The following is a 26750-nucleotide window of genomic DNA, read 5'->3' as shown; positions in this document are numbered from 1 at the left end:
GGGGTGTTCCTCCTGTCTGCTGGGGTGTTCCTCCTGTCTTCTGGGGTGTTCCTCCTGTCTTCTGGGGTGTTCCTCCTGTCTTCTGGGGTGTTCCTCCTGTCGTCTGGGGTGTTCCTCCTGTCTTCTGGGGTGTTCCTCCTGTCTTCTGGGGTGTTCCTCCTGTCTGCTGGGGTGTTCCTCCTGTCTGCTGGGGTGTTCCTCCTGTCTTCTGGGGTGTTCCTCCTGTCTTCTGGGGTGTTCCTCCTGTCTTCTGGGGTGTTCCTCCTGTCTGCTGGGGTGTTCCTCCTGTCTGCTGGGGTGTTCCTCCTGTCTTCTGGGGTGTTCCTCCTGTCTGCTGCGGTGTTCCTCCTGTCTGCTGGGGTGTTCCTCCTGTCTGCTGGGGTGTTCCTCCTGTCTTCTGGGGTGTTCCTCCTGTCTTCTGGGGTGTTCCTCCTGTCTGCTGGGGTGTTCCTCCTGTCTGCTGGGGTGTTCCTCCTGTCTGCTGGGGTGTTCCTCCTGTCTGCTGGGGTGTTCCTCCTGTCTTCTGGGGTGTTCCTCCTGTCTTCTGGGGTGTTCCTCCTGTCTGCTGGGGTGTTCCTCCTGTCTTCTGGGGTGTTCCTCCTGTCTGCTGGGGTGTTCCTCCTGTCTTCTGGGGTGTTCCTCCTGTCTGCTGGGGTGTTCCTCCTGTCTTCTGGGGTGTTCCTCCTGTCTGCTGGGGTGTTCCTCCTGTCTGCTGGGGTGTTCCTCCTGTCTGCTGGGGTGTTCCTCCTGTCTGCTGGGGTGTTCCTCCTGTCTTCTGGGGTGTTCCTCCTGTCTTCTGGGGTGTTCCTCCTGTCTTCTGGGGTGTTCCTCCTGTCTTCTGGGGTGTTCCTCCTGTCTTCTGGGGTGTTCCTCCTGTCTGCTGGGGTGTTCCTCCTGTCTGCTGGGGTGTTCCTCCTGTCTGCTGGGGTGTTCCTCCTGTCTGCGGAGGCAGCGGAGCGCGAACCATATTACTTATGAGCGTGTTTTGCCCTTCAGGGCGACCATAACAGCCAGGAATGAAAGGCTCTGTAATGAGTCAAAGGTCACACAGAGGTCACACAGAGGTCACACAGAGGTCACCTTTTCACCCCAGGAGCTGCTGTTACATCACATCTACTGTAGGACATGACACATTGTCGCTCACAGGACCAGGACAGGCAGAATATGCAAAAGTGACTAACGTGTCCCGCTTCTGTCTCAGTGTCATAGGGAGACCACCCACCACAGCACATGGAGGCGGAGGCTGTGATTGGCTGGCAGCAGGAGAGGGTGGAGCTGCAGACAGAGGTGTCCCGCCTTCAGGAGGAACTGGCTGAGACCCGGGCCCAGAAAGACCAGCTGGAGTCCAGGACCAAGGCCCTAGGCCAACGGGTGATGTCCTTCTGTCCTACAAAGGCTGTTTATGGCTCTGAAGACCAAGACTTCAGATAAACACTTTACAACCAATAAATACAAGTGATGGCACAACTTTGTTTGTACTAGATGAAGTACTGAGAAGTGTTTGTACTAGATGAAGTACTGAGAAGTGTTTGTACTAGATGAAGTACTGAGAAGTGTTTGTACTAGATGAAGTACTGAGAAGTGTTTGTACTAGATGAAGTACAGAGAAGTGTTTGTACTAGATGAAGTACAGAGAAGTGTTTGTACTAGATGAAGTACTGAGAAGTGTTTGTACTAGATGAAGTACTGAGAAGTGTTTGTACTAGATGAAGTACTGAGAAGTGTTTGTACTAGATGAAGTACAGAGAAGTGTTTGTACTAGATGAAGTACAGAGAAGTGTTTGTACTAGATGAAGTACTGAGAAGTGTTTGTACTAGATGAAGTACTGAGAAGTGTTTGTACTAGATGAAGTACTGAGAAGTGTTTGTACTAGATGAAGTACTGAGAAGTGTTTGTACTAGATGAAGTACTGAGAAGTGTTTGTACTAGATGAAGTACTGAGAAGTGTTTGTACTAGATGAAGTACTGAGAAGTGTTTGTACTAGATGAAGTACAGAGAAGTGTTTGTACTAGATGAAGTACTGAGAAGTGTTTGTACTAGATGAAGTACTGAGAAGTGTTTGTACTAGATGAAGTACTGAGAAGTGTTTGTACTAGATGAAGTACTGAGAAGTGTTTGTACTAGATGAAGTACTGAGAAGTGTTTGTACTAGATGAAGTACTGAGAAGTGTTTGTACTAGATGAAGTACAGAGAAGTGTTTGTACTAGATGAAGTACTGAGAAGTGTTTGTACTAGATGAAGTACTGAGAAGTGTTTGTACTAGATGAAGTACTGAGAAGTGTTTGTACTAGATGAAGTACTGAGAAGTGTTTGTACTAGATGAAGTACAGAGAAGTGTTTGTACTAGATGAAGTACAGAGAAGTGTTTGTACTAGATGAAGTACTGAGAAGTGTTTGTACTAGATGAAGTACTGAGAAGTGTTTGTACTAGATGAAGTACTGAGAAGTGTTTGTACTAGATGAAGTACTGAGAAGTGTTTGTACTAGATGAAGTACAGAGAAGTGTTTGTACTAGATGAAGTACAGAGAAGTGTTTGTACTAGATGAAGTACTGAGAAGTGTTTGTACTAGATGAAGTACTGAGAAGTGTTTGTACTAGATGAAGTACTGAGAAGTGTTTGTACTAGATGAAGTACAGAGAAGTGTTTGTACTAGATGAAGTACAGAGAAGTGTTTGTACTAGATGACGTCATGAGTATGTTCTGTCGTTCTTATGCTCCATGTTCTTGTGCAGCTGGTGCAGACCCTCTCGCTGAGCCCCCTGGAGGAGGAGCACAGGAACTGCAGGAGGAAGATGAGGGAGTGTCGGGAGAGAGAGGCACGCCAGGCCCTACACATCCACCAGCTGCAGAACAAGGTCTGACCTCCACCACACCTCCTGTCCTAGTGTCTGACCTCCACCACACCTCCTGTCCTAGTGTCTGACCTCCACCACACCTCCTGTCCTAGTGTCTGACCTCCACCACACCTCCTGTCCTAGTGTCTGACCTCCACCACACCTCCTGTCCTAGTGTCTGACCTCCACCACACCTCCTGTCCTAGTGTCTGACCTCCACCACACCTCCTGTCCTAGTGTCTGACCTCCACCACACCTCCTGTCCTAGTGTCTGACCTCCACCACACCTCCTGTCCTAGTGTCTGACCTCCACCACACCTCCTGTCCTAGTGTCTGACCTCCACTACACCTCCTGTCCTAGTGTCTGACCTCCACTACACCTCCTGTCCTAGTGTCTGACCTCCACCACACCTCCTGTCCTAGTGTCTGACCTCCACCACACCTCCTGTCCTAGTGTCTGACCTCCACTACACCTCCTGTCCTAGTGTCTGACCTCCACCACACCTCCTGTCCTAGTGTCTGACCTCCACCACACCTCCTGTCCTAGTGTCTGACCTCCACTACACCTCCTGTCCTAGTGTCTGACCTCCACCACACCTCCTGTCCTAGTGTCTGACCTCCACCACACCTCCTGTCCTAGTGTCTGACCTCCACTACACCTCCTGTCCTAGTGTCTGACCTCCACCACACCTCCTGTCCTAGTGTCTGACCTCCACCACACCTCCTGTCCTAGTGTCTGACCTCCACCACACCTCCTGTCCTAGTGTCTGACCTCCACTACACCTCCTGTCCTAGTGTCTGACCTCCACCACACCTCCTGTCCTAGTGTCTGACCTCCACCACACCTCCTGTCCTAGTGTCTGACCTCCACTACACCTCCTGTCCTAGTGTCTGACCTCCACCACACCTCCTGTCCTAGTGTCTGACCTCCACCACACCTCCTGTCCTAGTGTCTGACCTCCACCACACCTCCTGTCCTAGTGTCTGACCTCCACCACACCTCCTGTCCTAGTGTCTGACCTCCACTACACCTCCTGTCCTAGTGTCTGACCTCCACCACACCTCCTGTCCTAGTGTCTGACCTCCACTACACCTCCTGTCCTAGTGTCTGACCTCCACCACACCTCCTGTCCTAGTGTCTGACCTCCACCACACCTCCTGTCCTAGTGTCTGACCTCCACCACACCTCCTGTCCTAGTGTCTGACCTCCACCACACCTCCTGTCCTAGTGTCTGACCTCCACTACACCTCCTGTCCTAGTGTCTGACCTCCACCACACCTCCTGTCCTAGTGTCTGACCTCCACTACACCTCCTGTCCTAGTGTCTGACCTCCACCACACCTCCTGTCCTAGTGTCTGACCTCCACCACACCTCCTGTCCTAGTGTCTGACCTCCACCACACCTCCTGTCCTAGTGTCTGACCTCCACCACACACCTCCTGTCCTAGTGTCTGACCTCCACCACACCTCCTGTCCTAGTGTCTGACCTCCACCACACCTCCTGTCCTAGTGTCTGACCTCCACTACACCTCCTGTCCTAGTGTCTGACCTCCACCACACCTTCTGTCCTACCGTCTGACCTCCACCTCACCTTCTGTCCTCCACCACACCTTCTGTCTTCCACCACACCTTCTGTCCTCCACCACACCTTCTGTCCTACTGTCTGACCTCCACCACACCTTCTGTCCTCCACCACACCTTCTGTCCTCCACCACACCTTCTGTCCTACTGTCTGACCTCCACCACACCTTCTGACCTCCACCACACCTTCTGTCCTACTGTCTGACCTCCACCACACCTTCTGACCTCCACCACACCTTCTGTCCTACTGTCTGACCTCCACTACACCTTCTGTCCTACTGTCTGACCTCCACCACACCTTCTGTCCTACTGTCTGACCTCCACCACCCCTTCTGTCCTACTGTCTGACCTCCACCACCCCTTGTGTCCTACTGTCTGACCTCCACCACACCTTCTGTCCTCCACCACACCTCCTGTCCTACTGTCTGACCTCCACCACCCCTTGTGTCCTACTGTCTGACCTCCACCACACCTTATGTCCTCCACCACACCTTCTGTCCTCCACCACACCTTCTGTCCTCCACTACACCTTCTGTTCTACTGTCTGACCTCCACCACACCTTCTGTCCTCCACCACACCTTCTGTCCTCCACTACACCTTCTGTCCTACTGTCTGACCTCCACCACACCTTCTGTTCTACTGTCTGACCTCCACCACACCTTCTGTCCTCCACCACACCTTCTGTCCTACTGTCTGACCTCCACCACACCTTCTGTCCTCCACCACACCTTCTGTCCTCCACCACACCTTCTGTCCTACTGTCTGACCTCCACCACACCTTCTGTCCTCCACCACACCTTCTGACCTCCACCACACCTTCTGTCCTACTGTCTGACCTCCACTACACCTTCTTCTTCACCACACAAACTGTCTGTTCCCTCGTGTCCTCAAACTGTCTGTTCCCTCGTGTCCTCAAACTGTCTGTTTCCTCGTGTCCTCAAACTGTCTGTCCCCTCGTGTCCTCAGGTGATGGAGTACAGAGAGCGAGCACAGCATCTGGAGCATGAGGGGCTCCAGGTCCAGGAGGAGCACTTCCAGCTCATCAGCACACAGGTCAGACCTGCCCCCTAGAGACGGCCCCCTAGAGACAGCCCCCTAGAGACGGCCCCCTAGAGACAGCCCCCTAGAGACGGCCCCCTAGAGACGGCCCCCTAGAGACGGCCCCCTAGAGACGGCCCCCTAGAGACGGCCTCCTAGAGACGGCCCCCTAGAGACTGTTCCCTACAGACTGTTCCCTAAATACTGTCCCCTACAGTACAGACTGTCCCCTACAGTACAGACTGTCCCCTACTGTACAGACTGTCCCCTACAGTACAGACTGTCCCCTACTGTACTGACTGAACAGACACTGTCCCCTACAGTACAGACTGTCCCCTACTGTACAGACTGTCCCCTACTGTACAGACTGTCCCCTACAGTACAGACTGTCCCCTACTGTACTGACTGAACAGACACTGTCCCCTACAGTACAGACAGATGTCCCCTATAGTACAGACTGTCCCCTATAGTACAGACTGTCCCCTACAGTACAGACTGAACAGACAATGTTCCCTACAGTACAGACTGTCCCCTACAGTACAGACTGTCCCCTACAGTACAGACTGTCCCCTACAGTACAGACTAGCTCAACTTTTCCTTTCTCAAAGCTTCCCTGCACATATAAATGCACATATATATGTGCATATAAATGCAATACTGTGGAATAATATAAGAAAAGGAAACAAGCAGGAGGAGGCTCCTCCAGGACAAGTACGAGTCAGGTTTGTGAAAATACAAGCCCGCTCACAGTAAAGGGTATCGTATCGTATCGTGACCCCTGTATCGGGATACATCTCGTATCGCGAGGATCTTTGCAATACAGCCCTAGTAACAAATGAGTTTCTGCTTAAAATAACGCAATTTATTCTAAATTTCACATATGTCCTATTGCAGTAATTTACGCTCCTAAGTGGCGGAGTGTGATCGCCGTACGGCCGAGCGCCAGCGCGAGTGAACAACACCACACGGGTGCTCGCCATGCCAAAACAGCAACATTTCACTTCAGTCCAAACTGTTCTGTTTGAATATAAAGGACTAATTAACGTAACTAAACTTGTTAGTAAAAGTTGATGTTGAGTGAGGGCAGTGCCCCCTAGTGTTTGGAGCCGTCATGTGGCAGCATTAGCTCTATGTGCCGTTCACTTTAGCCTCTGTCCTGGTGGACTTTCCGTGTCATAAGTGTGGTCCTCTGTGCTGGTTCCATGGATGAGGAGAGGGCGTGTCTTAAACGTACCAGTGTGACTGGTGTGAAAGACTCTTCCCAGTTTCAAACACAGCGTTCTCTCTCTCTGTGGAGCTGTAGCTGCTGCAGGTCCCAGCGGAAGAAGCTCCGTGTGGAACAAAAGCACCACAAGATTCACCTGTTTGATTCAATATGGAAATGAAATCAATCATCGAGGCAGTAAAATGATCATTTATGCTTTTCTTCAACTGAACATGAGATCAGGTGTAACTCTGAGCTTTGTCCTGCAGCAGAAGCTAAGAGACCAACACAGCCACTCCCTGGAGAGCGCCCTCATCAGGCTGGAGGAGGAACAGCAAAGGTATATCTCCACCCGCTCCACCCGCTCCACCTGCTCCACTTCACACCGCACACATTAATGCACACATAACATACACTGTACATTCAAACATAAATCTACCAAAACAAACAAGACATACACCATGAAGTCCAGTGTCAGACGATGGGAGTCCATCAGTCCTTCTTTGTCGGAGCATTTAGTGTCATCCATTTATTTTGTTCGGGCCTTTTTTCCTGCTGCCAAAATGCACATCATTCACATGCATAAAATAGAAGCATGATGGAGATAGAAGTCTGAAAGGCCACGCCCCAGTTCACATTGAGAGTAAATCTCACTGATGGTGAATGTGTGAAAATCACATTTGAACCGGAAGATTTACTGAAAAGACATATCTTTTCAGTAAACATGATTTTCAAAACTAAAATTAAATGAATTAATTTACCAAACAACCAACAAATTAATTATTTACTTAATTGATAAATGAAATCAGCCAATTTAATACTATACATTTAAAGTGCCTGTTGATCAAATCAGATTCTTTGTACATATTGGTATTCTAATTTATAACATGATTATAATATTATACATCCATCCATCCATTTTCTACCGCTTGTTCCCTTTTGGGGTCGCGGGTGACTGGAGCCTATCCCAGTGACTTCGGGCCTTAGGCGGGGTACACCCTGGACAGTGGCCAACTTGTCGCAGGGTCAACACAGAGACATGGACATTACAGACAGTTCACTCTCACATTCATTCACTAGGGCCAATTTAGAGTTACCAATTTTTACCTAACACATGTATGTGTTTGGACGGTGGGAGGAGCCGGAGAACTCGGAGAGAACCCACGGTAACACGGGGAGAACATGCAAACTCCACCCAGAGAGATCATGTGATGTTGGTCTGATCCGGGAATCGAACCCATGATCTCCTTCTTGGGAGGCAAGAGCGCTAACCGCTAACTAATACAATGGCTTTTAATTGTTTAATTTAAGTTTGTCGCAAAAATGTGCAAAAGTTGAGTAGTAAACAAAGACGGATATGCTGGTGAGTGGTATCGATAATTAGAACTTTGCCACAAGACACAAAACTTCAGAGCAATAAAATGTTTTCTGTTTGAAGCTGATTCGCCTTCAGGTGTGGTCATCTTGAATCTGAAACAAAATAGCAATTAAAAAATAAATAAAAAATCTACGTTTCTCCCAAAAAAATAGTGGAAACTGAAGATTTCTAAGCCAAACTCTATTATTCATTATTTTTCTCTCCCAAATCACCCCAAATTTGACCTGCTGAATCCTAAAAACCTAAAATCAAGCTCAGGGAATTATTATTATTATTTTTTTGTGTCCAAAAAAAAATATTTTTCAAAATGACTCGCCAGCGCCGCCTCATACTTGTTTTTTTTCCACCTTGGATTTTCAGTCAAAAGGCTTGAAAATGTGTCAAAATGAACTCGACCCAAGTGCAATTAGAGGTCATTCTTTTGATTTTTGAAGATTGTCATTTTTTAAGTCTTAATACGTTTCTCTGGAGATGTCCAACAGGAATATACGCTTTACGCAAAATCGTGACCTGAACGTATTAGTGTTTAAATGTTCATATAGCACCAGACCAGACCCATTCCATAGTTTTACTCCATCATGTGAAAACAAAATGGCATTGGGATGTTTCAGGGCTTAAAGTACTCCGCCCCTTAAGCGGAGTACTTTAAGGTAAGGAAAATGACCAGAGGACATTTTGGTGACTACACCATACTGCCTCAAGCCAGCATGTTTAAACTGTCCCATGTGGTCACAACCAATGGAACATTTTACTGCAGTCATTAAGTCCAGGGATCCAGGGCTTCTTGGGGACAGGGACAATGATGGACGACTTGAAGCTGGGACATGGCATGACTCCAGGAGGTGTTAAAAATGCCAGTGAAGACAGGGGCCAGCTCGCCTGCACAGTGTCTTAAGGTGGCCGGAGTGACACCGTCTGGTCCAGCAGCTTTTCGAGGGTTGGATTTGTGAAATATTCTGTTTACTGCCTTTTCCTGAACTGTGGGGGAGGTGGCAACAGTGGGGGAGGGGGCGTCAAATCTACAGTAGAAGGAGTTGAGTTTCTCGGCCAGTTTTCTGTCGTCTGCGGAAGAGGGGCTCTGCGCTTGTAGTTGGTGAGAAGCCGGAGCCCACTCCACACAGAGGCGGGGCCACTCCACACAGAGGCGGGGCCACTCCACACAGAGGCGGGGCCACTCCACACAGAGGCAGGGTTGTTGTTGGAGAACTGCTGCTTCAGACGCGTATCGTACTGAGCCCTAGCTCTCGACACCTTCATACCTAAATCCGTACTTTGCATCTTTGTAGCGCCCTCTAGCTCCGCCCCTGTGCGCTGCCTCCTTCAGCCTCAGTTTAAGTGTGAACCAGGGTTTGTCATTGTTGAAAGTGACTTTGGTGTGAGATGGTTTAATGCTGTCCTCACAGAATGTATGACATCACAGTGTCCGTGTAGCTCCTCCCAGTCTGTAATGTCCAAACACACACGTAGCTCCTCCTCCACTGCCTCATTGGTCCACCTCTCAGAAGTCCTCACTGCAGGTTTGGAGAGCTTCAGCCTCTGTCTGAACGTGGGGATCAGGTGAACCATGACGTGGTCTGTGGCCACGGCGTGGAAGGCGTGGCTGACTGTTGTGTAGCAGTGATCCAGTGTGTTCTGCTCTCTGGTCGGGACTTTGATAAACTGTCTGTACTTTGGTAGTTCATGGCTGAGATTCCCCTTGTTAAATTCACCCAGGATAAAACATAAGGAGAAGATCCGCTCCACGCTCAGAACCTGGTCCGTGAGCGTGCGCTTGGCGGGATGTAAACAGTGGCCAGGATGAATGAGGCGAACTCACGTGGAGTAGAATGGTTTGCAGTTAATCATGCTTTATAAATCAGAAATTTTAAGGCAAATAATCTAAATTGTATCAATGCATTTCTAATCTGGACAAATACTCTACTAAATATATTAAAAACAAGGCCGTGGCTGGAGAGCCGCGGTGCGGTCAAATGGCCGCGCAGTTTCAGGGACCGCGGCATTTCCCTTATAGCCCGTTCTAACCCTAACCTTAACCTTAACCTTAACCCTAACCCTAACCCTAACCCTAACCTTAACCCTAACCCTAACCCTAACCTTAACCCTAACCTTAACCTTAACCTTAACCTTAACCTTAACCTTAACCTTAACCCAAACCCAAACCCAAACCCAAACCCAAACCCTAACCCAAACCCAAACCCTAACCCAGCGCGGTCTAAAACGGCGCTAAAACGTGGTCAAATAGCGGCGCAGTTTCAGGAGCCGCGGCGCGCAGCCGGCACAAAAATAACATGGCAGTTTCGGCCGCGGCTCTGCAGACACTCCCTAAAAACAGATGGCAAGGAGAAGGTAAACTTGTATTGGCGGACAAAGAGTGGGAAAAAGTGTACATCCCAGTGGAAAACCACAAAATCACATGTCTGGAGTGATTTGTGTTGGGATTTTTTTTTTTTTTCATAACCTAAAGTCATGAGACAAACCACCATGTGGACGTGTTCTGGGACTGTCCTGCTGCTCTACATTTTGGACTGAAATTAAGGATGCACTGCAGTCTATTTTTGACATTGCCATCCCTCTTAATTTTAGAACTGGGCTCATGGCAACTCCGGCCATGGGCACAATAAACGAAATACTTTTGGAATGTACTTTTGGAATGTACTTTTGGAATGTACTTTTGGAATGTACTTTTGGAATGTACTTTTGGAATGTACTTTTGGAATGTACTTTTGGAATGTACTTTTGGAATGTACTTTTGGAATGTACTTTTGGAATGTACTTTTGGAATGTACTTTTGGAATGTACTTTTGGCAACAGGAAAAAGGCCATCACAAAGAAATGGATGACACAAACATCAACGATCAAGGACTGGACTGACTGAATATATCAAACAACCAATCGTTGGGCCCTCATCATGATGTCAGTTTGTTTTGCTGTTGTTTTCTCTTAAATGTCACCAACTTCCTCATTTTGTATTTTAGGTCTGAGGCTTTCTTCCACACCAACGCTCTTCTCCGAGAGGAGCTCGACCAATCAGAGCAGAGCAATGCCATGTTAAAGGAGGTGGTAGAGAAGCTCATGGCGGATCAGTCTGGAGCTGTGAAAGAGGCGGAGCAAAGGAAGGTTGACTGGCAGATGGAGAGAGAGGTGTGTAGATTATTTAGCATTGGATTATAGTGGGACCTAAGCGTCTTTTGGTTTGGCCGTCCTCATCTGTGTGTCCTCTCCTTATTGGCTTGTTTCCACGTTTCATCCCTCCAAGAGTCATTCTCAGTCTGCAGATCTAGTCTGAGAGCTCTGATAGTTATCCCACTATGGGGTGTGCAAGCCCTGCCCACCGGGCGGAGTCTCCGGATAATAGCCTTTCCTGTTTATCTATTTGTCTAACCCACTAATCTTCTTTGTTACCCTGACAGCCCTGTAATGGGCCATAGAAATCCCATTGTTTGACTTCTGGATGTGGTGCAGACTGCTACGCGCTGCTGTTGATATTTGACTTTAAAATCTCCTTTTCACCCACAAACTGAGGAGCAAGACGTCGTTAGAGATGAATGAACCCGGAAAAGGCAAGGGAGGTAAACCATTACAACTGAAGGACTATAACCTCGGAGGGGCCGGCCACAGCCGCACAGCAGAGTACAATCTCCAGTGGGGATCACTAGATCCCGCAGAGGACAGACAGGAAAGAGAACATAACTTTACAACAGGTGGTCCTTGTGAAGTGCAGAGCGACGTGGCGTCGTTGAGATCAGAGCAGCGAATAGTGAGCCCCTAGTCACAGAATCAAAGGAGAAATTTTGTAGTTGAAAGTGGCAGGAGGAGGAGGGGGCGACACTGGCTGAGGCGGAGCTACACATCTCAGACATTATCCATGAGCTATGCAAAGTGAAAGCCAAGGACGTTAAACTCCGAGGGGAGAGCCAAAATATGAAGAGCAAGGTTCTAGATTTGGAGTCCAGGTTGTAGAGGAATAATATCAGACTGACAGGAGGTGAAGAAGGGGGACGACACGGAGGGACGAGAAGATGATCCTGGAACTCATATCTGGCACTGGAGTTGCGGTCGCTTCATCACTATAGAACGAGCACACGGGCCAACGAAGACGAGAAGCTGATGAACCACGAGCCTGAAGCCCCGTGAACAGGAGCGCGTCATGAAGCGAGACCTCCAGTACAAATGATCATAATCATAAGTTAATGTCACCAAATTGAAGATGGTATTTACTCAGGATGTCCCGATCAGTTTTTTTTGGCCCCAATCCAATTCCGAGTCATCTGATTTTGAGTATCTGCCGATTCCGAGTCCCGATCCGATACTTTCATAACACATTTTAAAAATGCACAAATGCAACAGAAACAGGTTGTCCCCGGTTTTAACAGTGAAACATTTCTTTGAGCTTGAATAAGAAATTATAGTGCAAAATTTGAATTAAATAAAAATAGCAGCTCAACTTCAAATACCGGCATGTAAACAAATAAGCAAAGTGTGTATTAAATGAAAGTGCAACAGTGTCATAAAGTAAGACATAATGTGCTTTTCAGAACTGCATTCTTAATACTCTTCTGGATTAAATGATAACATGTATGTTTTTCTTGATGAACTCCGTCTGAATGTCGAGTCGAGAGTAAGTCAGGGGCCAGAGTTCTGATCCTCACGGTCGCCACGGTGTCTATCACGCCGCTCCGCCCACACTCCGCCCACACTCCGCCCACACTCCGTCCCCCCGTGTCTGTGCTCCGGAATGGTGACGACGCCCTCGCCCAAACCGCACGTCGTCTCACCCTCGGCTTTCTTCATATTAGCAGCGTTTGTCACGCATCAACCCATTGCTTGTCGATGCCACAGTTGTTGAGTGTGATCTGTGTGATGCTCTGCTGTGACATGCAGGTCACACGGCGCAAACAAAACTAAAGTTTACTGCCGTAAAGTGTGGGCTTTACGGCAGTAATGAGGGACTATGGTGACTCCACTGTCCGTACTATTCCATTTAAGTGGAAAAAAAGCAAATATAAAGACAAAATATATAATTTGTCACAAAATGCTTCATGCATGATCATATGATAAAGCTCCGTATTTCCACTGATGCTAACTTATATGTGGAGCTAACTGATGCTAACTTATATGTGGAGCTAACTGATGCTAACTTATATGTGGAGCTAACTGATGCTAACTCATATTATGTGGAGCCTTAGCAAAACAAAGCTAGCAAAGCACGTTAGCATCAGCTGTTGCCTGTTCTTTGACACGCGGCACTCACTTTGTCAAGAGCCAAAATATGATCTTTCCAGGTCATAATGCGTCTGACATGAGCAAGCTCATGAGAGATGAGATGGAGATGATAAAACAGTATAATTCAGGAATAATTTAGATTTGATCTATTGATAAATGGAACCATTAGTTATACTTTGGTGAGGTCAGGCGCTCACGTGCCTTTGGGCCCGGTACATGGAAATGTACTTTGCCTTTACCAGAACCATGCCCAAGTGCTCTGGGGGCCCAGGGCCAGTCGAAATGTGGCTCATGTGTCCTCCTCACTCCAGAGCTATCTCTCTGTGTGTCCTCCTCACCCCAGATCTACCTCTCTGTGTGTCCTCCTTTCCTTATGTCCTCTCTTTTTGTCCTCTCCTTTAATTCTTTCTCAGTGTAATCTTATTTTTCAGAGCAGCGCTGCAGTCCACCAGAGGGCGATCTTGTCCCTGTGGAGGGCTGTGCTCCAGCTCAAACGTGAATGCCACACCCTCAGGACGGCCTCAGACAGGTGTGTATGGGACAGGTGTCTATGGGACAGGTGTCTATGGGACAGGCTGGTGTATATGGGACAGGCTGGTGTGTATGAGACAGGTTTGTATGGGACAGGTTTGTATGGGACAGGCTGATGTATATGGGACAGGCTGGTGTGTATGGGACAGGCTGGTGTGTATGGGACAGGTTTGTATGGGACAGGTTTGTATGGGACAGGTTTGTATGGGACAGGCTGATGTATATGGGACAGGCTGGTGTGTATGGGACAGGCTGGTGTGTATGGGACAGGTTTGTATGGGACAGGTTTGTATGGGACAGGCTGATGTATATGGGACAGGCTGGTGTGTATGGGACAGGCTGGTGTGTATGGGACAGGTTTGTATGGGACAGGCTGGTGTGTATGGGACAGGTGTGTATGGGACAGGTGTGTATGGGACAGGTTTGTATGGGACAGGCTGATGTATATGGGGCAGGCTGATGTATATGGGACAGGCTGGTGTGTATGGGACAGGCTGGTGTGTATGGGACAGGCTGGTGTGTATGGGACAGGTTTGTATGGGACAGGTGTGTATGGGACAGGTGTGTATAGGACAGGTGTGTATGGGACAGGTGTGTATGGGACAGGTGTGTATGGGACAGGTGTGTATAGGACAGGTGTGTATAGGACAGGTGTGTATAGGACAGGTGTGTATGGGACAGGTGTGTATGCTCTAAAACAGACCTCAGAGTGAACATGAACTAAACTTAAACTTGGGCCTATCACGAGTCAGAATGAGAAAAGGCAAATGTCAGAGAACAACATTCATTTGTCTTTCAGGTGCAACATACAACCATGAATATAATAATCGCAAAATATAGCCGCAAGCGGCAATGATCGGCCCTCGACTTTGCAGCACACAGGCCGTGAAAATAAGAATACAAATGTTGATAACTTTTGATGGTCCATTAGTCCTGACCAGAACCAGGAAGTACCATCACATTAGTCCTGACCAGAACCAGGAAGTACATCACATTAGTCCTGACCAGAACCACCAGAACCAGGAAGTACCATCACATTAGTCCTGACCAGAACCAGGAAGTACATCACATTAGTCCTGACCAGAACCACCAGAACCAGGAAGTACCATCACATTAGTCCTGACCAGAACCAGGAAGTACATCACATTAGTCCTGACCAGAACCACCAGAACCAGGAAGTACCATCACATTAGTCCTGACCAGAACCAGGAAGTACCATCACATTAGTCCTGACCAGAACCAGGAAGTACATCACATTAGTCCTGACCAGAACCACCAGAACCAGGAAGTACCATCACATTAGTCCTGACCAGAACCAGGAAGTACCGTCACATTAGTCCTGACCAGAACCAGGAAGTACCATCACATTAGTCCTGACCAGAACCAGGAAGTACATCACATTAGTCCTGACCAGAACCACCAGAACCAGGAAGTACCATCACATTAGTCCTGACCAGAACCAGGAAGTACATCACATTAGTCCTGACCAGAACCACCAGAACCAGGAAGTACCATCACATTAGTCCTGACCAGAACCAGGAAGTACCATCACATTAGTCCTGACCAGAACCAGGAAGTACATCACATTAGTCCTGACCAGAACCACTAGAACCAGGAAGTACCATCACATTAGTCCTGACCAGAACCAGGAAGTACCGTCACATTAGTCCTGACCAGAACCAGGAAGTACCATCACATTAGTCCTGACCAGAACCAGGAAGTACCGTCACATTAGTCCTGACCAGAACCAGGAAGTACCATCACGTTAGTCCTGACCAGAACCAGGAAGTACATCACATTAGTCCTGACCAGAACCACCAGAACCAGGAAGTACCATCACATTAGTCCTGACCAGAACCAGGAAGTACATCACATTAGTCCTGACCAGAACCACCAGAACCAGGAAGTACCATCACATTAGTCCTGACCAGAACCAGGAAGTACCATCACATTAGTCCTGACCAGAACCAGGAAGTACATCACATTAGTCCTGACCAGAACCACCAGAACCAGGAAGTACCATCACATTAGTCCTGACCAGAACCAGGAAGTACCGTCACATTAGTCCTGACCAGAACCAGGAAGTACCATCACATTAGTCCTGACCAGAACCAGGAAGTACATCACATTAGTCCTGACCAGAACCACCAGAACCAGGAAGTACCATCACATTAGTCCTGACCAGAACCAGGAAGTACATCACATTAGTCCTGACCAGAACCACCAGAACCAGGAAGTACCATCACATTAGTCCTGACCAGAACCAGGAAGTACATCACATTAGTCCTGACCAGAACCACCAGAACCAGGAAGTACCATCACATTAGTCCTGACCAGAACCAGGAAGTACATCACATTAGTCCTGACCAGAACCACCAGAACCAGGAAGTACCATCACATTAGTCCTGACCAGAACCAGGAAGTACCGTCACATTAGTCCTGACCAGAACCAGGAAGTACCATCACATTAGTCCTGACCAGAACCAGGAAGTACCGTCACATTAGTCCTGACCAGAACCAGGAAGTACCATCACGTTAGTCCTGACCAGAACCAGGAAGTACCGTCACATTAGTCCTGACCAGAACCAGGAAGTACCATCACATTAGTCCTGACCAGAACCAGGAAGTACCGTCACATTAGTCCTGACCAGAACCAGGAAGTACCATCACGTTAGTCCTGACCAGAACCAGGAAGTACCGTCACATTAGTCCTGACCAGAACCAGGAAGTACCATCACATTAGTCCTGACCAGAACCAGGAAGTACCGTCACATTAGTCCTGACCAGAACCAGGAAGTACCGTCACATTAGTCCTGACCAGAACCAGGAAATACCATCACATTAGTCCTGACTAGAACCAGGAAGTACCGTCACATTAGTCCTGACCAGAACCAGGAAGTACCGTCACATTAGTCCTGACCAGAACCAGGAAGTACCATCACATTAGTCCTGACTAGAACCAGGAAGTACCATCACATTAGTCCTGACTAGAACCAGGAAGTACCATCACATTAGTCCTGACCAGAACCAGGAAGTACATCACATTAGTCCTGACCAGAACCAGGAAGTACCATCACATTAGTCCTGACCAGAACCAGGAAGTACTGTCTAGTCCTGACCAGAACCAGGAAGTACCGTCACATTAGTCCTGACCAGAACCAGGAAGTACCATCACATTAGTCCTGACCAGAACCAGGAAATACCATCACACTGCCCCCTGTGGCTCAGAGAAGAGACTTTAAAGCAGCTCTGGACTAAACATGGACCGGCCTCCTGCTGGTGCCAGAGTCAGGACTAAACATGGAGTGGCCTCCTGCTGGTGCCAGAGTCAGGACTAAACATGGACCGGCCTCCTGCTGGTGCCAGAGTCAGGACTAAACATGGAGTGGCCTCCTGCTGGTGCCAGAGTCAGGACTAAACATGGACCGGCCTCCTGCTGGTGCCAGAGTCAGGACTAAACATGGACCGGCCTCCTGCTGGTGCCAGAGTCAGGACTAAACATGGACCGGCCTCCTGCTGGTGCCAGAGTCAGGACTAAACATGGACCGGCCTCCTGCTGGTGCCAGAGTCAGGACTAAACATGGACCGGCCTCCTGCTGGTGCCAGAGTCAGGACTAAACATGGACCGGCCTCCTGCTGGTGCCAGAGTCAGGACTAAACATGGAGTGGCCTCCTGCTGGTGCCAGAGTCAGGACTAAACATGGAGTGGCCTCCTGCTGGTGCCAGAGTCAGGACTAAACATGGACCGGCCTCCTGCTGGTGCCAGAGTCAGGACTAAACATGGAGTGGCCTCCTGCTGGTGCCAGAGTCAGGACTAAACATGGACCGGCCTCCTGCTGGTGCCAGAGTCAGGACTAAACATGGACCGGCCTCCTGCTGGTGCCAGAGTCAGGACTAAACATGGACCGGCCTCCTGCTGGTGCCAGAGTCAGGACTAAACATGGACCGGCCTCCTGCTGGTGCCAGAGTCAGGACTAAACATGGACCGGCCTCCTGCTGGTGCCAGAGTCAGGACTAAACATGGACCGGCCTCCTGCTGGTGCCAGAGTCAGGACTAAACATGGACCGGCCTCCTGCTGGTGCCAGAGTCAGGACTAAACATGGACCGGCCTCCTGCTGGTGCCAGAGTCAGGACTAAACATGGACCGGCCTCCTGCTGGTGACAGGTTCTACTCTGACAATGTTCAAATCTAAGATAAAAACAGTTTTGTTGCTGTGCACGTGACTGAAAGTATTTTCTTTGCACGCTTGTCTTTTATGTCTTGAACTGTTTTATTATTTATGTCATGTCTTTGTGATTTTAATGCATTTTCAATTGTCTTGTGTGTGAAATGTGCGACAAATAAACATTTTGTAATTTTAGAGATTTAGAGATGTTCCCATGGGGATGACGTGGGAGCATTCTGTATTTACACTCTACAAAATATGACTTCGGCCCCAGACTTTTTTCATCAGGATTTTCAAAATAGATTTTTTTGCAAAATGTCATGTTATTTGGAAAAATGATATTGTTCATAGTCCAAATAGTTCAAATTAATAATTCAATCTTTGCCTCACAAACACCGTTAAACACATCAGAATCATTTGGATAATGATTGATGCCCAAATGCTGAAGATGATTCTCACCAGACGTGAAGCAAACGCACCAGGAGGAGTTCTGTGTTCAGAGCCCTGTGGCAGCTCATGTTTCTGTTCTGTGTTCAGAGCCCTGTGGCAGCTCATGTTTCTGTTCTGTGTTCAGAGCCCTGTGGCAGCTCATGTTTCTGTTCTGTGTTCAGAGCCCTGTGGCAGCTCATGTTTCTGTTCTGTGTTCAGAGCCCTGTGGCAGCTCATGTTTCTGTTCTGTGTTCAGAGCCCTGTGGCAGCTCATGTTTCTGTTCTGTGTTCAGAGCCCTGTGGCAGCTCATGTTTCTGTTCTGTGTTCAGAGCCCTGTGGCAGCTCATGTTTCTGTTCTGTGTTCAGAGCCCTGTGGCAGCTCATGTTTCTGTTCTGTGTTCAGAGCCCTGTGGCAGCTCATGTTTCTGTTCTGTGTTCAGAGCCCTGTGGCAGCTCATGTTTCTGTTCTGTGTTCAGAGCCCTGTGGCAGCTCATGTTTCTGTTCTGTGTTCAGAGCCCTGTGGCAGCTCATGTTTCTGTTCTGTGTTCAGAGCCCTGTGGCAGCTCATGTTTCTGTTCTGTGTTCAGAGCCCTGTGGCAGCTCATGTTTCTGTTCTGTGTTCAGAGCCCTGTGGCAGCTCATGTTTCTGTTCTGTGTTCAGAGCCCTGTGGCAGCTCATGTTTCTGTTCTGTGTTCAGAGCCCTGTGGCAGCTCATGTTTCTGTTCTGTGTTCATAGCCCTGTGGCAGCTCATGTTTCTGTTCTGTGTTCAGAGCCCTGTGGCAGCTCATGTTTCTGTTCTGTGTTCAGAGCCCTGTGGCAGCTCATGTTTCTGTTCTGTGTTCAGAGCCCTGTGGCAGCTCATGTTTCTGTTCTGTGTTCAGAGCCCTGTGGCAGCTCATGTTTCTGTTCTGTGTTCAGAGCCCTGTGGCAGCTCATGTTTCTGTTCTGTTTTCAGAGCCCTGTGGCAGCTCATGTTTCTGTTCTGTGTTCAGAGCCCTGTGGCAGCTCATGTTTCTGTTCTGTGTTCAGAGCCCTGTGGCAGCTCATGTTTCTGTTCTGTGTTCAGAGCCCTGTGGCAGCTCATGTTTCTGTTCTGTGTTCAGAGCCCTGTGGCAGCTCATGTTTCTGTTCTGTGTTCAGAGCCCTGTGGCAGCTCATGTTTCTGTTCTGTGTTCAGAGCCCTGTGGCAGCTCATGTTTCTGTTCTGTGTTCAGAGCCCTGTCTGTGGCAGCTCATGTTTCTGTTCTGTGTTCAGAGCCCTGTGGCAGCTCATGTTTCTGTTCTGTGTTCAGAGCCCTGTGGCAGCTCATGTTTCTGTTCTGTGTTCAGAGCCCTGTGGCAGCTCATGTTTCTGTTCTGTGTTCAGAGCCCTGTGGCAGCTCATGTTTCTGTTCTGTGTTCAGAGCCCTGTGGCAGTTCATGTTTCTGTTCTGTGTTCAGAGCCCTGTGGCAGCTCATGTTTCTGTTCTGTGTTCAGAGCCCTGTGGCAGCTCATGTTTCTGTTCTGTGTTCAGAGCCCTGTCTGTGGCAGCTCATGTTTCTGTTCTGTGTTCAGAGCCCTGTGGCAGCTCATGTTTCTGTTCTGTGTTCAGAGCCCTGTGGCAGCTCATGTTTCTGTTCTGTGTTCAGAGCCCTGTGGCAGCTCATGTTTCTGTTCTGTGTTCAGAGCCCTGTGGCAGCTCATGTTTCTGTTCTGTGTTCAGAGCCCTGTGGCAGCTCATGTTTCTGTTCTGTGTTCAGAGCCATGTGGCAGCTCATGTTTCTGTTCTGTGTTCAGAGCCCTGTGGCAGCTCATGTTTCTGTTCTGTGTTCAGAGCCCTGTGGCAGCTCATGTTTCTGTTCTGTGTTCAGAGCCCTGTGGCAGCTCATGTTTCTGTTCTGTTTTCAGAGCCCTGTGGCAGCTAATGTTTCTGTTCTGTGTTCAGAGCCCTGTGGCAGCTCATGTTTCTGTTCTGTGTTCAGAGCCCTGTGGCAGCTCATGTTTCTGTTCTGTGTTCAGAGCCCTGTGGCAGCTCATGTTTCTGTTCTGTGTTCAGAGCCCTGTGGCAGCTCATGTTTCTGTTCTGTGTTCAGAGCCCTGTGGCAGCTCATGTTTCTGTTCTGTTTTCAGAGCCCTGTGGCAGCTCATGTTTCTGTTCTGTGTTCAGAGCCCTGTGGCAGCTCATGTTTCTGTTCTGTGTTCAGAGCCCTGTGGCAGCTCATGTTTCTGTTCTGTGTTCAGAGCCCTGTGGCAGCTCATGTTTCTGTTCTGTGTTCAGAGCCCTGTGGCAGCTCATGTTTCTGTTCTGTGTTCAGAGCCCTGTGGCAGCTCATGTTTCTGTTCTGTGTTCAGAGCCCTGTGGCAGCTCATGTTTCTGTTCTGTGTTCAGAGCCCTGTGGCAGCTCATGTTTCTGTTCTGTGTTCAGAGCCCTGTCTGTGGCAGCTCATGTTTCTGTTCTGTGTTCAGAGCCCTGTGGCAGCTCATGTTTCTGTTCTGTGTTCAGAGCCCTGTGGCAGCTCATGTTTCTGTTCTGTGTTCAGAGCCCTGTGGCAGCTCATGTTTCTGTTCTGTGTTCAGAGCCCTGTGGCAGCTCATGTTTCTGTTCTGTGTTCAGAGCCCTGTGGCAGCTCATGTTTCTGTTCTGTGTTCAGAGCCCTGTGGCAGCTCATGTTTCTGTTCTGTGTTCAGAGCCCTGTGGCAGCTCATGTTTCTGTTCTGTGTTCAGAGCCCTGTGGCAGCTCATGTTTCTGTTCTGTGTTCAGAGCCATGTGGCAGCTCATGTTTCTGTTCTGTGTTCAGAGCCCTGTGGCAGCTCATGTTTCTGTTCTGTGTTCAGAGCCCTGTGGCAGCTCATGTTTCTGTTCTGTGTTCAGAGCCCTGTGGCAGCTCATGTTTCTGTTCTGTTTTCAGAGCCCTGTGGCAGCTAATGTTTCTGTTCTGTGTTCAGAGCCCTGTGGCAGCTCATGTTTCTGTTCTGTGTTCAGAGCCCTGTGGCAGCTCATGTTTCTGTTCTGTGTTCAGAGCCCTGTGGCAGCTCATGTTTCTGTTCTGTGTTCAGAGCCCTGTGGCAGCTCATGTTTCTGTTCTGTGTTCAGAGCCCTGTGGCAGCTCATGTTTCTGTTCTGTTTTCAGAGCCCTGTGGCAGCTCATGTTTCTGTTCTGTGTTCAGAGCCCTGTGGCAGCTCATGTTTCTGTTCTGTGTTCAGAGCCCTGTGGCAGCTCATGTTTCTGTTCTGTGTTCAGAGCCCTGTGGCAGCTCATGTTTCTGTTCTGTGTTCAGAGCCCTGTGGCAGCTCATGTTTCTGTTCTGTGTTCAGAGCCCTGTGGCAGCTCATGTTTCTGTTCTGTGTTCAGAGCCCTGTGGCAGCTCATGTTTCTGTTCTGTGTTCAGAGCCCTGTGGCAGCTCATGTTTCTGTTCTGTGTTCAGAGCCCTGTGGCAGCTCATGTTTCTGTTCTGTGTTCAGAGCCCTGTGGCAGCTCATGTTTCTGTTCTGTGTTCAGAGCCCTGTGGCAGCTCATGTTTCTGTTCTGTGTTCAGAGCCCTGTGGCAGCTCATGTTTCTGTTCTGTGTTCAGAGCCCTGTCTGTGGCAGCTCATGTTTCTGTTCTGTGTTCAGAGCCCTGTGGCAGCTCATGTTTCTGTTCTGTGTTCAGAGCCCTGTGGCAGCTCATGTTTCTGTTCTGTGTTCAGAGCCCTGTGGCAGCTCATGTTTCTGTTCTGTGTTCAGAGCCCTGTGGCAGCTCATGTTTCTGTTCTGTGTTCAGAGCCCTGTGGCAGTTCATGTTTCTGTTCTGTGTTCAGAGCCCTGTGGCAGCTCATGTTTCTGTTCTGTGTTCAGAGCCCTGTGGCAGCTCATGTTTCTGTTCTGTGTTCAGAGCCCTGTCTGTGGCAGCTCATGTTTCTGTTCTGTGTTCAGAGCCCTGTGGCAGCTCATGTTTCTGTTCTGTGTTCAGAGCCCTGTGGCAGCTCATGTTTCTGTTCTGTGTTCAGAGCCCTGTGGCAGCTCATGTTTCTGTTCTGTGTTCAGAGCCCTGTGGCAGCTCATGTTTCTGTTCTGTTTTCAGAGCCCTGTGGCAGCTAATGTTTCTGTTCTGTGTTCAGAGCCCTGTGGCAGCTCATGTTTCTGTTCTGTGTTCAGAGCCCTGTGGCAGCTCATGTTTCTGTTCTGTGTTCAGAGCCCTGTGGCAGCTCATGTTTCTGTTCTGTGTTCAGAGCCCTGTGGCAGCTCATGTTTCTGTTCTGTGTTCAGAGCCCTGTGGCAGCTCATGTTTCTGTTCTGTTTTCAGAGCCCTGTGGCAGCTCATGTTTCTGTTCTGTGTTCAGAGCCCTGTGGCAGCTCATGTTTCTGTTCTGTGTTCAGAGCCCTGTGGCAGCTCATGTTTCTGTTCTGTGTTCAGAGCCCTGTGGCAGCTCATGTTTCTGTTCTGTGTTCAGAGCCCTGTGGCAGCTCATGTTTCTGTTCTGTGTTCAGAGCCCTGTGGCAGCTCATGTTTCTGTTCTGTGTTCAGAGCCCTGTGGCAGCTCATGTTTCTGTTCTGTGTTCAGAGCCCTGTGGCAGCTCATGTTTCTGTTCTGTGTTCAGAGCCCTGTGGCAGCTCATGTTTCTGTTCTGTGTTCAGAGCCCTGTGGCAGCTCATGTTTCTGTTCTGTGTTCAGAGCCCTGTGGCAGCTCATGTTTCTGTTCTGTGTTCAGAGCCCTGTGGCAGCTCATGTTTCTGTTCTGTGTTCAGAGCCCTGTGGCAGCTCATGTTTCTGTTCTGTGTTCAGAGCCCTGTGGCAGCTCATGTTTCTGTTCTGTGTTCAGAGCCCTGTGGCAGCTCATGTTTCTGTTCTGTGTTCAGAGCCCTGTGGCAGCTCATGTTTCTGTTCTGTGTTCAGAGCCCTGTGGCAGCTCATGTTTCTGTTCTGTGTTCAGAGCCCTGTGGCAGCTCATGTTTCTGTTCTGTGTTCAGAGCCCTGTGGCAGCTCATGTTTCTGTTCTGTGTTCAGAGCCCTGTGGCAGCTCATGTTTCTGTTCTGTGTTCAGAGCCCTGTGGCAGCTCATGTTTCTGTTCTGTGTTCAGAGCCCTGTGGCAGCTCATGTTTCTGTTCTGTGTTCAGAGCCCTGTGGCAGCTCATGATCATGTTCTGTTCTGTGTTCAGAGCCCTGTGGCAGCTCATGTTTCTGTTCTGTGTTCAGAGCCCTGTGGCAGCTCATGTTTCTGTTCTGTGTTCAGAGCCCTGTGGCAGCTCATGTTTCTGTTCTGTGTTCAGAGCCCTGTGGCAGCTCATGTTTCTGTTCTGTGTTCAGAGCCCTGTGGCAGCTCATGTTTCTGTTCTGTGTTCAGAGCCCTGTGGCAGCTCATGTTTCTGTTCTGTGTTCAGAGCCCTGTGGCAGCTCATGTTTCTGTTCTGTGTTCAGAGCCCTGTGGCAGCTCATGTTTCTGTTCTGTTTTCAGAGCCCTGTGGCAGCTCATGTTTCTGTTCTGTGTTCAGAGCCCTGTGGCAGCTCATGTTTCTGTTCTGTGTTCAGAGCCCTGTGGCAGCTCATGTTTCTGTTCTGTGTTCAGAGCCCTGTGGCAGCTCATGTTTCTGTTCTGTGTTCAGAGCCCTGTGGCAGCTCATGTTTCTGTTCTGTGTTCAGAGCCCTGTGGCAGCTCATGTTTCTGTTCTGTGTTCAGAGCCCTGTGGCAGCTCATGTTTCTGTTCTGTGTTCAGAGCCCTGTGGCAGCTCATGTTTCTGTTCTGTGTTCAGAGCCCTGTGGCAGCTCATGTTTCTGTTCTGTGTTCAGAGCCCTGTGGCAGCTCATGTTTCTGTTCTGTGTTCAGAGCCCTGTGGCAGCTCATGTTTCTGTTCTGTGTTCAGAGCCCTGTGGCAGCTCATGTTTCTGTTCTGTGTTCAGAGCCCTGTCTGTGGCAGCTCATGTTTCTGTTCTGTGTTCAGAGCCCTGTGGCAGCTCATGTTTCTGTTCTGTGTTCAGAGCCCTGTGGCAGCTCATGTTTCTGTTCTGTGTTCAGAGCCCTGTGGCAGCTCATGTTTCTGTTCTGTGTTCAGAGCCCTGTGGCAGCTCATGTTTCTGTTCTGTGTTCAGAGCCCTGTGGCAGCTCATGTTTCTGTTCTGTGTTCAGAGCCCTGTGGCAGCTCATGTTTCTGTTCTGTGTTCAGAGCCCTGTGGCAGCTCATGTTTCTGTTCTGTGTTCAGAGCCCTGTGGCAGTTCATGTTTCTGTTCTGTGTTCAGAGCCCTGTGGCAGCTCATGTTTCTGTTCTGTGTTCAGAGCCCTGTCTGTGGCAGCTCATGTTTCTGTTCTGTGTTCAGAGCCCTGTGGCAGTTCATGTTTCTGTTCTGTGTTCAGAGCCCTGTGGCAGCTCATGTTTCTGTTCTGTGTTCAGAGCCCTGTGGCAGCTCATGTTTCTGTTCTGTGTTCAGAGCCCTGTCTGTGGCAGCTCATGTTTCTGTTCTGTGTTCAGAGCCCTGTCTGTGGCAGCTCATGTTTCTGTTCTGTGTTCAGAGCCCTGTGGCAGCTCATGTTTCTGTTCTGTGTTCAGAGCCCTGTGGCAGCTCATGTTTCTGTTCTGTGTTCAGAGCCCTGTGGCAGCTCATGTTTCTGTTCTGTGTTCAGAGCCCTGTGGCAGCTCATGTTTCTGTTCTGTGTTCAGAGCCCTGTGGCAGCTCATGTTTCTGTTCTGTGTTCAGAGCCCTGTGGCAGCTCATGTTTCTGTTCTGTGTTCAGAGCCCTGTGGCAGCTCATGTTTCTGTTCTGTGTTCAGAGCCCTGTGGCAGCTCATGTTTCTGTTCTGTGTTCAGAGCCCTGTGGCAGCTCATGTTTCTGTTCTGTGTTCAGAGCCCTGTGGCAGCTCATGTTTCTGTTCTGTGTTCAGAGCCCTGTGGCAGCTCATGTTTCTGTTCTGTTTTCAGAGCCCTGTGGCAGCTCATGTTTCTGTTCTGTGTTCAGAGCCCTGTGGCAGCTCATGTTTCTGTTCTGTGTTCAGAGCCCTGTGGCAGCTCATGTTTCTGTTCTGTGTTCAGAGCCCTGTGGCAGCTCATGTTTCTGTTCTGTGTTCAGAGCCCTGTGGCAGCTCATGTTTCTGTTCTGTGTTCAGAGCCCTGTGGCAGCTCATGTTTCTGTTCTGTGTTCAGAGCCCTGTGGCAGCTCATGTTTCTGTTCTGTGTTCAGAGCCCTGTGGCAGCTCATGTTTCTGTTCTGTGTTCAGAGCCCTGTGGCAGCTCATGTTTCTGTTCTGTGTTCAGAGCCCTGTGGCAGCTCATGTTTCTGTTCTGTTTTCAGAGCCCTGTGGCAGCTCATGTTTCTGTTCTGTGTTCAGAGCCCTGTGGCAGCTCATGTTTCTGTTCTGTGTTCAGAGCCCTGTGGCAGCTCATGTTTCTGTTCTGTGTTCAGAGCCCTGTGGCAGCTCATGTTTCTGTTCTGTGTTCAGAGCCCTGTGGCAGCTCATGTTTCTGTTCTGTGTTCAGAGCCCTGTGGCAGCTCATGTTTCTGTTCTGTGTTCAGAGCCCTGTGCAGCTCATGTTTCTGTTCTGTGTTCAGAGCCCTGTGGCAGCTCATGTTTCTGTTCTGTGTTCAGAGCCCTGTGGCAGCTCATGTTTCTGTTCTGTGTTCAGAGCCCTGTGGCAGCTCATGTTTCTGTTCTGTGTTCAGAGCCCTGTGGCAGCTCATGTTTCTGTTCTGTGTTCAGAGCCCTGCTGGCAGCTCATGTTTCTGTTCTGTGTTCAGAGCCCTGTGGCAGCTCATGTTTCTGTTCTGTGTTCAGAGCCCTGTGGCAGCTCATGTTTCTGTTCTGTGTTCAGAGCCCTGTGGCAGCTCATGTTTCTGTTCTGTGTTCAGAGCCCTGTGGCAGCTCATGTTTCTGTTCTGTGTTCAGAGCCCTGTGGCAGCTCATGTTTCTGTTCTGTGTTCAGAGCCCTGTGGCAGTTCATGTTTCTGTTCTGTGTTCAGAGCCCTGTGGCAGCTCATGTTTCTGTTCTGTGTTCAGAGCCCTGTGGCAGCTCATGTTTCTGTTCTGTGTTCAGAGCCCTGTCTGTGGCAGCTCATGTTTCTGTTCTGTGTTCAGAGCCCTGTGGCAGCTCATGTTTCTGTTCTGTGTTCAGAGCCCTGTGGCAGCTCATGTTTCTGTTCTGTGTTCAGAGCCCTGTGGCAGCTCATGTTTCTGTTCTTCAGAGCCCTGTGGCAGCTCATGTTTCTGTTCTGTGTTCAGAGCCCTGTGGCAGCTCATGTTTCTGTTCTGTGTTCAGAGCCCTGTGGCAGCTCATGTTTCTGTTCTGTGTTCAGAGCCCTGTGGCAGCTCATGTTTCTGTTCTGTGTTCAGAGCCCTGTGGCAGCTCATGTTTCTGTTCTGTGTTCAGAGCCCTGTGGCAGCTCATGTTTCTGTTCTGTGT

General features: G+C 49.2%; 1 protein-coding gene across 1 annotated transcript in view; it reads left to right on the top strand.

The window, feature by feature from the left end:
- Positions 1 to 1195: 1195 nt before the first annotated feature.
- Positions 1196 to 26750, top strand: part of LOC140359285 (uncharacterized) — a 93877-nt gene continuing 68322 nt past the window's right edge. Inside the window, exons 1-6 of the mRNA XM_072444145.1 lie at positions 1196 to 1371; positions 2738 to 2860; positions 5388 to 5474; positions 6936 to 7003; positions 11017 to 11182; positions 13696 to 13793. Of these exons, the coding sequence (XP_072300246.1) occupies positions 1231 to 1371; positions 2738 to 2860; positions 5388 to 5474; positions 6936 to 7003; positions 11017 to 11182; positions 13696 to 13793 (683 nt within the window). The 5' untranslated portion in view covers positions 1196 to 1230. The remainder of the gene's footprint in view (positions 1372 to 2737; positions 2861 to 5387; positions 5475 to 6935; positions 7004 to 11016; positions 11183 to 13695; positions 13794 to 26750) is intronic.

This window comes from Eucyclogobius newberryi, unplaced genomic scaffold (genome assembly GCF_026437365.1).
Source record: "Eucyclogobius newberryi isolate DKJ021-1_F unplaced genomic scaffold, fEucNew1.0.hap1 SCAF_14, whole genome shotgun sequence".
NCBI lineage: Eukaryota > Metazoa > Chordata > Actinopteri > Gobiiformes > Gobiidae > Eucyclogobius > Eucyclogobius newberryi.
This window is presented reverse-complemented; position numbering and strand designations above follow the sequence as displayed.